The sequence below is a fragment of the Brassica oleracea genome, chromosome C2 (assembly GCF_000695525.1).
Source record: "Brassica oleracea var. oleracea cultivar TO1000 chromosome C2, BOL, whole genome shotgun sequence".
NCBI classification, from domain to species: domain Eukaryota; kingdom Viridiplantae; phylum Streptophyta; class Magnoliopsida; order Brassicales; family Brassicaceae; genus Brassica; species Brassica oleracea.
Window position 1 is genome coordinate 27,033,172 of NC_027749.1, and position 14,712 is coordinate 27,047,883.

Here is a 14,712-nt window from a genome sequence, read left to right on the forward strand (position 1 = left end):
CTTATGTTATTTAGTGTTGATTAGGTGGATAATGTTGGGAAGTATATTGTTCACAAAAATTTAAAAAATTAAATTTTTTTCTCAGGTTTGAAAAGGTAGACTTTCTGCCCATTACAGAGAGATGTTCGGCGAGCCGGGTAGTCGTTTAGACCCGTCGTCTTCTTCAGCTCCCGGTTCTTCGAGTCAGGAGACTGTCCCCGAGACTCAGTACACTCAGAGAGTCTTCGGATCTCCTTCTTCTAGTGCACCATCGGTTCCTCACGTGCCTCCCCCGATGGCTCCTCCTCCTGTGCCTCCTCCGATGCCCGCCGAGATTCATCCCGATTTGATGGTGCCTCCGAGTACTCCTTACTCGCAGTACACCGTAGAGGACATTCTCCGTCTGCCAGGCAGAGAAGGTTTACCAGTCATCGACCCAGACCGACCGGACGGAACGTTGTGGTATGTTGCATTAATTTTTTTAATTCGTTTAAATATCTTTTATAACATTAAAAAATAATTTATATTTTAAATTTGTATTTTCCAGGTGGGGGATTGACGGATGTCGTGCATCGGACGTAACCGACACGATAAAAGGTTACTTCTCCATGGCACATCCGAACTGGAAAAAGACGCCTCACTACGTCAGAAAGACGTGGTTCAAAATTTACGCTGTAAGTTCTATTAATTAATTATATATCTTTAAATTTTTTCATTTTTTATATATATATTTTTTTCTGAAAAACTAATTATAAATTATTTTTTCCAACAGCAAAAATATAATTGGGCCTTGGGGATCACTGAGAGGATGAGGAAGAAGTTTGTCGTGAAGGCGAAAGTTCGCTTGTTGGACACGGTCTCCAACTGGAAGGGTGACTGGATCGTGAAGGGGTATGAGCGTGGCAAACCCGCTGAGTTCACCACGGAAGTCTGGGATGGCCTCATCCGATATTGGCGTCTTCCTGATTCCATTAGAATCGCCCAGTCTTGCTCTAACTCCCGTAACACAGTCGATGAGCACGGGAACGGGCCGATGCTTCACACTACGGGCCAAAAACCCCACACCGGTGTCCGTGTGGAAATGGTAATTAAATATTTAATTATATTAAATTTTTAGTATATTTTTATATATATTCTAACAACTTTCTTAAATGTTTTTTAGGCCAAAGAGACGGGAGAATTCCCGTCTCTTATGCAACTTTACGAGATGACTCACAAGAACAAGGCGGGCCGATTTATAGATGGCAAGTCCGAGCAAATCTACAACGATTTGGTTGCTCGGGTTGAAGAACGCCAGACCCAGCTGACCCAGCAGTCCACCGATGGATTACCCGTCACCTTATCCACACCTGAAGTGGATAAGCTTTACGAGTAGGTAAATTTTCAAAAATTTTAATTTTTTTAATTAATCATTTAATTTAACTTTAAATTTTTACTAACAAAATTTATTTTTTGTTTTTAAGGTTGTCCCTAAAAAAAAAGGGACGGACGTTGGGGATTGGTTCCGTCAACGATGTTCCGAGAGCGACATCGTCTTATCTTCAGCGACGGGATGATGAAGTCTCTCAGCTGCGTAGGGAGTCTGAAGAGCTGCGTAGAGAGTCTACTGAGCTGCGTCACGTGTTGAGCTCGACGCGATCTGCGTTCTCAAATCGTGTGGGTGGACTCGAGGGCTTCTTGGACGTTGTAGCGGCCACAAATCCGGAATGGGAGACTTTGTTGAGGACCATGCGACAACAAAATCCTATCCCAGGCGAGTCACCAACCGACGACTCACATGCCGAGGCAGATGTAACGGCGAGGAGTGATGAATTCTACCGGGCGATTAACGACCATCCTTAGTTCTTTTTAATTTCGGTTCTTGTATTATGAATTCAAAACTTATTTATATATAAAATATTTTGGTTTTGATTTTTTTAGAATTTTAATTTTATTAATAATTTAAATAATTTAAATTATTTTTTTATTATAATTTTTTATATTTCTGTAAAATAACGAAACGAAGTAAATTCGTAGCTATTTTGCGGCTTCTTTACGTGGAAGCTTAACGTGGTTTTTACGAGGAATTTTTTACAAGGAAACAACGTGGAAAGCTCTCAAGGTATTTACGTTTACTTTACGAGGAAAGCTATCAAGGTATTTACGTTTACTTTACGAGGAAATCTGTCAAGGTATTTACGTTTACTTTACGAGTATTTATTTACGTGGGTTTTACGAGGAAAGTTTTTCGTGGTATTTACGAGGAAACTTAGCGACATCCTTACGTGGAAGCTTTACGTGGTATTTACGACGAAATATTCCTCTTCGCTTTTACGACGAAATTATGTCCTCGCTACGTTACGACGAATTAGCGAGGATATATGCGTTACGACAAACGTATAACGACGAAACGGGTTTCCTCGCTAATTCCTCGTAACACTGCTTTTACGACGAAATCACGAGGAAAGCCGCCCTCGTAAAACTTTGTGTTTTCTTGTAGTGTAAACACACACAAACTCTATTAAACATCTTACATTTCTAAATGGAGGTAGTATCATTCTTGTATGTAGGATCCTACACTCAGAAGTCAACTCTCAAACATCTTCTCCTATAAATACCTTACACATCCTCTTCACATATCCACAACACAACAATCACAAAACATATATATATATCCTTAAAGCTGATCCCATCTCTCTCCCTGCAATGGACCACGAGGAGATTCCATCAATGCCCTCAACGCCGGCGACAACACCGGGAACTCCAGGAGCACCGCTCTTTGGAGGTTTCGATGGGAAGAGGAGTGGACATAATGGTAGATACACACCAAAGTCACTTCTGAAAAGCTGCAAATGTTTCAGTGTTGACAATGAGTGGGCTCTTGAAGATGGAAGACTCCCTCCAGTCTCTTGCGCTCTACCTCCTCCTAACGTCTCCCTCTACCGTAAGGTACACGTACATACAAACTTAACTTGTTACCCCTCCATATATAAGCACATAGCTAAAGATCAGTTTGTGTACAGTTGGGAGCAGAGTTTGTTGGGACACTGATACTGATATTCGCCGGAACAGCCACGGCGATTGTGAATCAGAAGACAGATGGAGCTGTGACGCTTATCGGATGTGCTGCCTCGGCAGGTCTGGCAGTTATGATCGTTATATTGTCCACCGGCCACATCTCCGGGGCACATCTCAATCCGGCTGTCACCATTTCATTTGCTGCTCTTAAACACTTCCCATGGAAACACGTCAGTTACTTTAATTTTATTTTTTGTATACATTTTTGGACGTTACTGAGACGCCCATATGAATTATAGACATGCAACATGCACCTTCTATTAAACTAAAGAAAATTTAGAGTGACTTTTAATGGAAATTATTGATTAGTGTCAAAATAATTCATTGTGTAAAAAAATATTAGGTGCCGGTCTATATAGGAGCGCAGGTACTGGCCTCGGTGTGTGCGGCGTTTGCACTGAAAGCAGTGTTTGAACCAACGATGAGCGTTGGCGTGACGGTGCCAACCGTGGCTCTCAGCCAAGCTTTCGCTTTGGAGTTCATTATCAGCTTCAACCTTATGTTTGTTGTCACTGCTGTCGCCACCGACACTAGAGCTGTAAGTTTATTAACACAACAATAACTTTAAAAAACATTTCAAACAATTGTTTGTTTGTGTCTGAAAATATTCACAAAATTACAGGTGGGAGAGTTGGCGGGAATAGCGGTAGGAGCAACGGTCATGCTTAACATACTCATAGCTGGGTAAATATTAAGTTCTTAAATATAAGGTGTTTTAGATAGAAGCAAGCATATGAAAAAAGTTACTTTTCTTTTAAAATATTTTCTTAAAAACTATTTGATTGATTACAAAATAGATGGTAAAATATGAAGTATTTACTTAAAAATCCTAATATAATAATTTAAACATTCTACATTTCAGAACGGAGAGAGTACATTAAATAGATCTAAATCACTATTGTCTCTTCTTGAATCTTATATATATTTTTATGTTTTGTTGATTATGATTAACAGACCTGCAACTTCTGCTTCGATGAACCCTGTAAGAACACTAGGTCCAGCCATTGCAGCTAACAATTACAGAGCCATTTGGGTTTACCTTACTGCACCAATTCTTGGAGCGTTAATAGGAGCAGGAACGTACACGGTCGTGAAGCTCCCAGAGGAAGACGAAGAACACAAAGAAAAGAGGAGCTTCAGAAGATGATGGATGATAAAAAAAAACTTTCAAATACATTCACTATGTTGCTCTGTTTCTGTCACATATGTTTATAATATAACCTCTTAAGCCAACGATATCAGTATAAAATTGTGAATGTTTTTCTCCAAAAAGTCTCATACAGATTTTATAAAAAGAAAACATAGTAAGTAGCTGGCTTCTTCTAGAAAACTATTGAGTTTCCAAAACATTTTCTATAATAGAGATATAACATGGAAAATGAAAAACCTGTTAGAGAGTTGAGAAAAATATGTGGTTTAGGGAACCAATATACACAACCTCAAACGTAAAACAAAGAGCATACAAAATCGGCATAGTGAAAATTCTATTTAATCAGGCTGAGGTTAGTTATGGAGATTGAGAATTGAGCAAATAACTCAATTTGGGCAATGTAACTCTGACTGAATGCAGTGTCGTCTTAACCAATGTAATAGCCCTAGGCGAAACACATAATATATACCCTTTTATAAATATTTTCTATATTTTTTCTTCACTGCATTTTTTATAACTTGAGCTCTAAGAGCATCTTCAATGCAATATTCCATTTTTTGTACTATAATGATACAACACCAAAATGGAATTAGATTTTACTCCAATGTATTACTCTATTTTTTACACCAAATTTTTTTTAGAATGATCCAACTTTTTTTTTGTCATCAATGATCCTACTTTTATTTAATTAATAATTGTTACTAATACTTTCTACCTATGAAAATTATCAATTAACTCTAACTATCTATATTTACAGAACTTCCATAAAAAATAATTCATTTAAATTAAACATTTATTATTAAAAACCACATTAATATATATAAGATATCAATATTTTGGTTCAATAATGAGCATTGGAATATTTTTCACAAATGGTAAATTGGTGCATTTTATAATGAATAATGAGCTTCTCTATCTTTGATTTATATAAATTGAAGAAGAAAATTTTAAAATCGGTCATTTTCATCATTTGGACGATACTTCACTGATCTTAGCGGTTCCAAAAATGATTTACTGAATTATTAAATTACTTATTTTATGATTTTTTAATTATTTTTTATGTTTAGTTTTGATATTTTATTAGTTTACGCATCTCTATGTAAAATTATTAATTAATCTCTTATGGAAATCATATTTTTGTGTTATTGTACAATTTTAAATACTTAAGTATGAAATAAAAGCATTCAAGATTTAAAAGATCATTCTCTAAATAAAAAGGTTTCAATGGAGTAATCCTAGTCATTACTCTTTTTGGAGTTGAAAATGAAGTGGGGTTGGAATATATTTTACTCAAATATGATGTTTTAAGTAGAAAATAAAATATGATTGGAGACGACCTAAGACCTTAAATAAATAGAAAAAATATATCAAAATTAATGGTGAAAATACAAATTTCTTCTTGTTTTATTTTTTAATAAATATATTAAATTTACTTAATTATAGACATTTCTAATAATTTAACAAATTGAAATAGACTTTTAAAACAACACAAAAAAGTTTATAGACTCATGGACCCATGGCAAATGCCTTTGTTGCCATGGGTAAGAGCCGGCCCTGACTGAATGGAGTCATGACCTAGTTGTGAATCACCACTAGCACCAAACTCAAACAATCTTTTCCCTCTCGAGTGAGCACCACAGTGCCGGAGCCTGTCAAATCCTGACCTCCCGAGCCTATACACCAAGCCAACTTTCACCAAAAAACCATTGTGTTCATATAATCCGCACAAACCTGCAAATGTTGAAGATAATATCAATTAAAATGGTTGAGTTTTTAAGAAAATGAGGCTCACCGAAAAAAGAAACACTTTTCTCAGATATGAACTACTAAATGGTTCTTAAGGCTGAACACAGCTTCATGAGTAGTATGTCATTCTTGTCACCCTGTCCGAGAGTACATGAGATTACTCTACCCCATGTGTATACTTTACACTTCAGAAAAGAAACAGTAACGAATCCAAAGAAAGTGACCAAAATGATGTTTAGGATTGAAATCAAATACTATTCAAGCTTACATAGCCATGATGTTTAGGATTGAAATCAAATACTATTCAAGCTTACATAGCCATGATGTTTAGGATTGAAATCAAATACTATTCAAGCTTACATAGCCATGATGTTTAGGATTGAAATCAAATACTATTCAAGCTTACATAGCCATTGGAGTCTATAGCAGCTGCATGACTGTTACCAGCAAATACACTCAGTATATGAAATACAAAAACAAAAATAATTTACCTCTACCGATCTGAATAAAATTGTTGGATACAGTTTGAATTTTTGATTATCAATATATGCATCTGTAAATAAAAGGTAACTTAGTCAAGAACCAAATATCAAACATAACCGTCTCGATTACTTCAAAAGATTCTAAATTTCAGTGTAACTATTAACAAAATCTGTCACATTCAAGCTTACAGAAGAACACTTAACAAAGAAACCTAAATATCGAAATGAGTTTAGAGAATACAAAACTTGTCGGTTGAAATATGCGCCATCTCATATATACCTCTATGACTTTTTGAATTAACAAGGATCCATTCCAGTTAAAATTAAATCATGAGTCTCACATACTCAAGATTAAAAATGGCATTGGACAATATTGCCCAAAATGTACACCACATGAATTTGATATTTTATTCCCAAGTAACATACCCACAATATTCATTACATAATGGTCTATGATTAGGTGGTCAAGAACTCTAATCGCTAGCAGAAAATCGGTGATTAGTTTTGAATTTTTTTAAAAATATTTTGACATATATATATTAAAAATAAGTTTCTCAAGGACAACAATTATTTTGTCTTGGTCGATTGGACAACATCCAATCTCAAGTTCAACAACCAGTTATGCGATTTTGTTTTTATCATTCATTAATGTCATGAATGTAAATACATAATCTTTTTCATTTAATTTTAATCGTTTTCCAGAACTCTGTCATTATACAGAAAATCTATAACCTTTAGCATCAACTTGCAAAGAAAAAAGATGAATGACGAACTCGATTCAATTTGTTTTCGTCTCAAACTGATGTTGCTTTTCTCTTTGATATGAAGTTAGAGACTATCAACAGATGATTTCGATCATTCACTACATAGATCTAAATCACGATTTATCTTCTTGTTTCTTCTATATAAATGTTTTGTTGATCATGATCAACAAACACGTTACTTCTGCTTCGATGAATCCTGTAAGAACAGGACGTCCAGCCATTGCAGCTAACTATTCGTGAAGCTCCCAGAGGAAGACGAAAAACACAGTAAAGAGGAGCTTCAGAAGATGATCAGTGACCAAAAACTTCAAATCCATTCTCACTGTTACTATATTTCTGTCACGTGTGTATAATATAGGCTCTAACGATATCAGTATAAAATTGTGAATATTTTTCCTTTCAAAAAGCAAAATTGCATTAGCGTTTTTCCAAAGGTCTCACACAGATTTTTTTTTTTTTCTTTTAAGTAAAACATAGTAAGTAGCACGCTTCTTCTAGTTCATTTTGATGATGAGATCGTTGATCTTGTCTTCACGGTTTCCAGTATCTCCACCATCACTGAAAACCCGTTTCTTCCCACGCAAGACACCAGCCTCAGGCTTGTTGAGTTTCAATGGTCCCAAGAATCTCATAACTTCTCTGAAATGAACACCGACCCTTGATATCTCATTCACAAGGTCTTCTATGCAGAAGATTCCATGTTCTCCTAGAGCCTACGTTACAAAACAGCATGGTCATTATCTGCAATAAGCTCTTGTATACTTTGAATAGGAAACTACTTATTACCTGTTCGATTATGTTGTTGTCGGTAAGAGGAACAGGATTGCCTTCTATGATTGTGTATCCCTTTTTGAATATGAGGTCCTTAACGCTCTTATCACTCGGGTATCTTCAAGAATCACAAACATTAGTTCACACAAGAATCAATAAAGATAAACAGCATTGAAAGATTTGATTTTGTTTATGCTCACCCATAGGTAACGTAAGGCTGAACTTTGAGAAGCTTTTGAAACAAACCGTCAGTTGCTTTGGCAAAGACACCAGTAAAAGTGCTCCTTAGTTGCATACTGTTGAGAACCTTCTTGGTCTTTGGGTGCATATCATTCTTGCTGCTCACCAGAAAGTAAAAGGGAGGGGATGATGAGAACACTCAAAGAGATATAAAGACTAAAAATACAATTGGAGAATATCAATTACCCTTGTATGCGTATGATGAAGACAAGGTTTGAATTTATCGGTGCAGGAGATGACTTTGGCCTCTTAACCCTTTGCTTCATCCGAATAAGATCTACTTCCTACATGAACATTAGACCAGTCAGATTACAAGAACTATGCAGTATATATAAACAAAACAAACAACAAGCCATGTAAGCACAATCTTATAGACTGTGAGAAATCTTAAATGAGAAACACATCCGACATGTAGAACAATTACAGTCTAAGAGACTCTGACAAATATATAACACAGAACACTCAGCAGAGATAAAGACTATAAATTTAAATTTAGTTCAAATCCCTTAATCATTCCATGGATTACAAAACAAGTTCTGAAAAAAAAAAAACTACTAAGATGGTAGACAAGTAAAACTAATGGACCCTGACTAAAGGCAAGTATTTTTTTGGTAATACAAAGGAGATTGAGGAGGTACCTTAGCTCTGAACTCTAAAACAAAATCTTCTGGGCGTTTGATATCAGCAACTTTCTTCTTCTTCTTGCCGAAGTTTCCGAGCTCAAGCTGTTTCTTCCTGATAAAGGCAAGCTCATCTCTGTTCTTCCTCTTCTTAAGTATAACCTCAGGTATGTAGTCCAAACCCTTAGGTTCTTCTACAGCCATCACCTCAGGTTCTTCTACAGCCATTACCTTAGCTTCTTCTTCAGCGATTATTATTATTATTATCTCTACAAAGGAAACACATCTTAGATTCTTATCCAAAAATGTTATGAAAGGGGACGAAACAAAACAAACAGAAAGAGAGCTGCTAAACCCTAGAGGTGAGTCTAGCGGGACAAAACACGAAGCTTAACGAGACACAAAACCTACCGGTGGCGACGAAGCAATTGAACGGTGGCTGAGAATGAGATTCTAGGGTTTATCAACTCTCTGTTAACAACCTAAGCTCTACGTCTACCATATATGGGCTTATTTGGGTTTCACTGCATTTTAATGAGTTAGCCCATTGTTTCGTGATATCCTATCAACAAAGAGATGGGCTTCATAAGCATAATGGTTAAATCAAACACTGTATAAGGTAAAATTGTTTACGATAAACCAGATACAATTCTCTCAGATAGCCATTTACAAAAATAGCATTCAACAAAGAAAATGATCAAAATAATTTATTTTATTTTACAAAATTTAATATTTATTTTTTATGTTTAGAAATTAGAAACTCTACCCCAAAACTCATATCTTAACTCTAAATCCTAATTCTAGATTAATTAACTTTAGGGTAAAAATATAATTTTTTAGAACATAAACTCAAAAGGGCTATCCTAAAAAAATTCTCTAGATTAGGGGTAATTTAATTATTAAGTAAAATCAAGTTTCTATAAATTAATAATGTTATAACTTTCAAATTTATTAATATAATTAGAGATATTTTTTTAATCTACATTTAAAAAAAAAAACTCAAAAGAAACTTAATCTAGGTATAAAATGATTTATACAAATTCCAGATCATGATTAATAGTTTTGTTTATCAAAAAAGTTTAATGTGTTTGAACCTAATAGATTATATAGATGAAATTATACATATTTACATGAAGTTATGTATAAGAACTCAATTATCATGTCTAAATATTTTCAAAAAAAGGATGTATAAATAAATATATAACACTAACAACTAAACATACAATAAGTAAATTAAGATTGAGATTAATTAGTTTTAATAAAACTTTAACTTAAAGTAAAGATGCAAAATTTGATCATATTTTAGTTCTATTTATACATGTATAAAAAATATCAAATTTAATTGTACGCAACTTTAGACGAACTTCGGATGTTTTATACATTCTTTTTTTCTTTTCTTTTTTTGGCCTTTTCGTTTGGGTAATAAAGAATGAGAGGATGGTCCATATATATTTTTGGTGCGGAGGTTGGATCGACAAGGTAATCTAGGAGGAGATATACTGAAGTTGATTAGACAAAGCAAAAATAAAAACAAAATGCATCACCTCACAAGTCACTACGGTGAAACCAAAAAAAACATGTACTTTTGATACTTAAGCTTGGATGGTTTCTTTTTCCCAGCAGATGATGTTTTTAAATTTCAAAAGAAATCAACAATATGTATATTAGGGAATCATATGTTGGTGATAAGATTATAGTTGGTTGGATGTATTAAAATATGAAAATCGTAATCTCAATCATTGGCCAGCCAGAAAAAAACATTTCATGTATGAAAAAAAAAATTTCATGTATCAAATAGTGTGTTTATAAACTGCAGAACACACACATCAGATTTAAATGCAGTTTACATATTATCAACTGAGGTTGTACTTTACCTTGTTATAAAAAGATCCTCTTTTTTGTGTCACAAAGATAAAGTGTCACAAAGATAAAAAGATCCTCTCGTATTTTTACGTGTGTATATAAAATCACACAATGACACACATATATATATATACTATATATATATATATATATATGTATTTTAATTTATTCACTCCCACGATTAAAAAGAATAATGTCTAAACAAAACAAATACAACTCTTTTTGGTGGATAAACCACAATTTCAGCTTAAACGAAAGACTGATTTAACAGTTTAGTTGACTTATACCAATGAGGTATGGTTTTGTAAGTTAACGAGAACGCATATATAATCATAAACAATGATTAATGACATTTTTATGAGAGATGGATGTGTATGGTTTTTCTGTTTTGGACATTCAACCGAAACGGGAGAATCTATTAAAAAAAATTGAAACGAAAGGGATTGTCGGGGAGATTTAATTGGCTTCGTAATCCTTTTCCAGTCTGCTAAACTCACCTAACACTTAAAACAAATAAAGACAGCTTATTCGTTTAGGGTTTTGAATCAAACGTCTCACCTAAACCCTAAATAAATGGAACTACGTGCATACGGTATAGATATGTTTCATTATTCAAAACAAAAAATTATGATGAAAAAACGATAATTAAGAAATTTACATAAAAAACTAGGTGAGGACAAAGACAAACTCATTTGATTAAGATATGGCTACTTATAGCATTTATTACAATTAATAGGTATAACATGAAATCATGAACATTCATTATTCATGTCCCTAATAAATCAATAATTCAGATTATTACAACATACTCTTTCCAGTGTCCACTACTATACAATTACATGTGTGGGCTCTGTAGCTCTAGGTCAGATTGCACACATCAAAAGTGTCTTTTTCTTCTTCAAACACCATTCAATTATTTTAAAGGTCACATGTCTGGCCAATTCCATAAATAGAACACACACTTCACTTCCCACGACCACATCACTTCACATCTATATCCAAATTTTACTTTCTTTCTCTTTATACATTTCTCTATAGGCTTTTTTTTTTTTTTTTTTTTTTTTTTTTGGAACAGCATTTCTCTATAGGCTATATACACAAAATACACATGGATCCTTCCGTCAAAGAATATCAAGAAATGTTTAAAATCGAGAAACGAGGTCATCAAGATCTTGATTTAGGCTTGACCCTTTTCCCACGTGGTACGACTTCATCAGAGTTCAATCTCATCGATTCTTTTAAATCCAGCTCATCGTCGACTTCTCATCATCATCACAATCATCAAGAACATTTGGAAGATCCGAGAGTGTTCTCATGCAACTATTGTCAAAGAAAGTTCTATAGCTCACAAGCACTAGGCGGTCACCAAAACGCTCATAAACGCGAACGCACCTTAGCCAAACGCGGGAAGTACTACAAGATGAGTCTCTCCTCCTCCCATCCTTCCTCGGTGTTCGCGTTTGGACACGGTTCAGTCAGCAGATTCGCAAGCATGGCATCGTTACCGTTACATGGCTCGACTAGTAACAGATCAACGCTAGGGATTCAGGCTCATTCAACGATCCATAATCCCCTTTTAGGAAGACAAAGAGCGAGTTTAAGTCATGTTTTCAAACAGAACCTTCACCAGAGACCGGCCATCGGAAAGATGCTGCCAGAGAAATTTCACCTTGAAGAGGCCAGCAGTAATAGCAGCAAGTTTACTGCTCTTGCGTTGGAGAGGATTGGATATTTCAAGAACAAGCAAGAAGATCATAATCAGTTTAGCAAGATTGACTTGACTCTTAAGCTATAATCTCTTATTGTCATCGTCTTTTAGTCTTTATTACTGTAACTTTCAATTATATAAATATCTCTTGATGCTTATCTTTGCTTGATACAATGATTAACTGCAGAATGTGTAAAGAGTTTCATTAACTAAGCTATACCTTTTCCATGATATCTTGTTTTGTAGTTTAATAACTGAGGTCTCTTTTAATATATGCAGTACAATACTCAAAGCTTTTATTAAATTAAATTACTATGTTAGGTATTGGACATATATTATTAGGATGATTCAAGTGAGAGAACTGCAAAAGTATTTGTGGAGTAGAGTTGATAAAAGAAACAAAACATGTCCTACGTTATACGTATTATTGCCCACTAAACTGTCGCCGATCAATTAGGCGTGAACTGACTTTAGTCTATCAATAATAATAATATATATGTATTCTATATAGTATATACAAAAGATGATAGTCTAGTGGTGGATTTTCTTCATCATATGACAAAATAAATCGGCATAAGCAAGAATTTACATTTTTAAGAACAAAATCTAGAGTGGATACAGTGTGATTATCGAAGAGAGGTCCTACATGTAGTTAAAAGAAACAGACATTAATCTACAAGTGAAGAGTTCGTCAGAGGTTGTGTTGTTTTCATCGCCATGTGACTATTAAAGTTAAATTCCGATGGTCCTTTTTAATCTAAGCTTGTCATGTCGCTACTATTATTTCACAATTTAATCACATTACAAAAAAAATATATATTATAATAGATTACCAACTCTGAAAATAATTATCTGCATTATTGCATATATATTTTGTAATAATTACATATGTCAATTGACATTTCACAACTTATATAGCTTTTGGAATGGTATATAACCATGTGGGTGAGACGGATCTATTAGTGAAAATGAATTATTATCTTGGATGTACTAAATTATATAACCCAAAGAATCTGTGAAGTTTGCTTTGGATGGGGTCCGTATCAAGTTGATGTTTACACTAAAGTTATAATTATGCTAATCATTGCAATAAACAATCAATATTTTTCACAATCAAGATGTTAACGATGCGGAAATCATGTTGTTATGCACCATTATTACTTCAATAATCCCTCAAATTATCCTACAACGTCACATCGATTAAGATTTCTATGTAGATACCAAAATCATATATCACAGATTCACAGTGGAAAAAGATCCAACATTCTCCAGACAAGGATATATTATCATATCCTCACTACGCAAGCGTCTTAGATGCTAAATTACCCTTTTTACATATGATTATTTTCATCATAAACTAATGTCAGTAATTATTCACCACAAAGAGAGATAATAAGTAGCCTAACAAATAAATAAAAAAATCCACATTATAATTACGATTGTTTTTCATCATCATAATAATAAAATGAATTCAGCTGGCTTGTCCCTTTTAACTTCTGGTGTTTCACAGTAAATCCACACTAGGGAATAAAAAAAAAAGTAAAGAAGTCATTAAATCATGGAGTTGCTCCTCTGTTAAGGAACACTAAGAATTGGTTTGGAAGTCACCAAGTCTGTCTGACAGAAGTATTAGCTAGCAAGTTCCCTAAGGGGGAAAAAGAAAATTACCCGAGAAGTCATCATTCTACAAGCTTAACTTTCTAAAGCACTTTTAATCTCTTCATTTCTGGTAAGAAACAGTGCAAACAAGCAGTCATACCCACATACTAAAGAACGAGACACAACATATCTGGAATGTTGTACATGTGACTGTCTATGCTCGTAAATATGCACCAAGGAGTCGTTTTTACACAATCTCCGAGCTAAAAAACAAGTCAAGGGTAAACTTTTGTATATTGAAACTGATTTGCTACGTAGCTTGAATACTTCGTTTCTGCATCGGTAAAATGTGGAATGCTAGTAGCAGTTCTATGTTCCATCACTTGTGTTTGTTAAACTCTTGCTTTATTTTTCTTGTAGAGTTGACAACTATCTTGGTATTCTACGCGGGGCCAATTTGGAAAGAGACTTCCATGCATGATATATCATGATTATATTTCCAACAGGTGGATCTCCACTTTCAGGTATGTTCTTCCAGCAGTTTGTATTATAATAAGCTCTCACTATTTCTATGGTCATTGATACAATCATTTTCAACACTTAGAAACGAAAAGTGATCATTCTAAGTCAATTAAAAAGAAAATGGGGTAATCTTTAAGACAAAAAAAGTTGAGACAAAGATAAAGGAATATTAAGCTTTATATCGGACCCCATAATATACTGAATTATTAAA

The 14,712-nt window shown here is 34.2% G+C and overlaps 3 protein-coding genes across 3 annotated transcripts; 2 read left to right on the plus strand and 1 right to left on the minus strand.

Moving 5' to 3' along the window:
- Window positions 1-2,584: 2,584 nt before the first annotated feature.
- Window positions 2,585-4,269, plus strand: LOC106325220 (aquaporin NIP6-1). Its single transcript, XM_013763250.1, has 5 exons — window positions 2,585-2,907; window positions 2,982-3,206; window positions 3,380-3,574; window positions 3,659-3,720; window positions 3,991-4,269. Exons 1-5 carry the CDS (start codon window positions 2,665-2,667, stop codon window positions 4,181-4,183), a joined length of 918 nt encoding a protein of 305 aa, XP_013618704.1. The 5' UTR covers window positions 2,585-2,664; the 3' UTR covers window positions 4,184-4,269.
- A 3,290-nt stretch (window positions 4,270-7,559) lies between these two features.
- LOC106324919 (60S ribosomal protein L7-1-like) lies at window positions 7,560-9,300 on the minus strand. The gene is made up of 6 exons (XM_013762924.1): window positions 9,221-9,300; window positions 8,828-9,078; window positions 8,376-8,473; window positions 8,150-8,287; window positions 7,965-8,067; window positions 7,560-7,891 (listed from the first exon to the last, which is right to left on the minus strand). Exons 2-6 carry the CDS (start codon window positions 9,035-9,037, stop codon window positions 7,673-7,675), a joined length of 768 nt encoding a protein of 255 aa, XP_013618378.1. The 5' UTR covers window positions 9,038-9,078; window positions 9,221-9,300; the 3' UTR covers window positions 7,560-7,672.
- A 2,439-nt stretch (window positions 9,301-11,739) lies between these two features.
- LOC106325819 (zinc finger protein 1-like) lies at window positions 11,740-12,584 on the plus strand. The gene has a single exon (XM_013763867.1). The coding sequence runs from the start codon at window positions 11,781-11,783 to the stop codon at window positions 12,465-12,467; it is 687 nt and encodes a 228-aa protein (XP_013619321.1). The 5' UTR covers window positions 11,740-11,780; the 3' UTR covers window positions 12,468-12,584.
- Window positions 12,585-14,712: the final 2,128 nt, after the last annotated feature.

What these genes read in the sequence shown, in the direction of transcription:
- LOC106325819 (XM_013763867.1), top strand. Translation starts at nt 11,781, where the DNA reads ATGGATCCTTCCGTCAAAGAATATCAAGAAATGTTTAAAATCGAGAAA.
- LOC106325220 (XM_013763250.1), top strand. Translation starts at nt 2,665, where the DNA reads ATGGACCACGAGGAGATTCCATCAATGCCCTCAACGCCGGCGACAACA. An exon ending in AACACTTCCCATGGAAACAC is followed by an intron (nt 3,207 to 3,379) that starts GTCAGTTACTTT and finishes AAAAAATATTAG; the next exon opens with GTGCCGGTCTATATAGGAGC. An exon ending in CTTAACATACTCATAGCTGG is followed by an intron (nt 3,721 to 3,990) that starts GTAAATATTAAG and finishes TATGATTAACAG; the next exon opens with ACCTGCAACTTCTGCTTCGA.
- LOC106324919 (XM_013762924.1), bottom strand. Translation starts at nt 9,037, where the DNA reads ATGGCTGTAGAAGAACCTGAGGTGATGGCTGTAGAAGAACCTAAGGGT. An exon ending in CAGCCTTACGTTACCTATGG is followed by an intron (nt 8,068 to 8,149) that starts GTGAGCATAAAC and finishes TGATTCTTGAAG; the next exon opens with ATACCCGAGTGATAAGAGCG. An exon ending in ACAACAACATAATCGAACAG is followed by an intron (nt 7,892 to 7,964) that starts GTAATAAGTAGT and finishes TTTGTAACGTAG; the next exon opens with GCTCTAGGAGAACATGGAAT.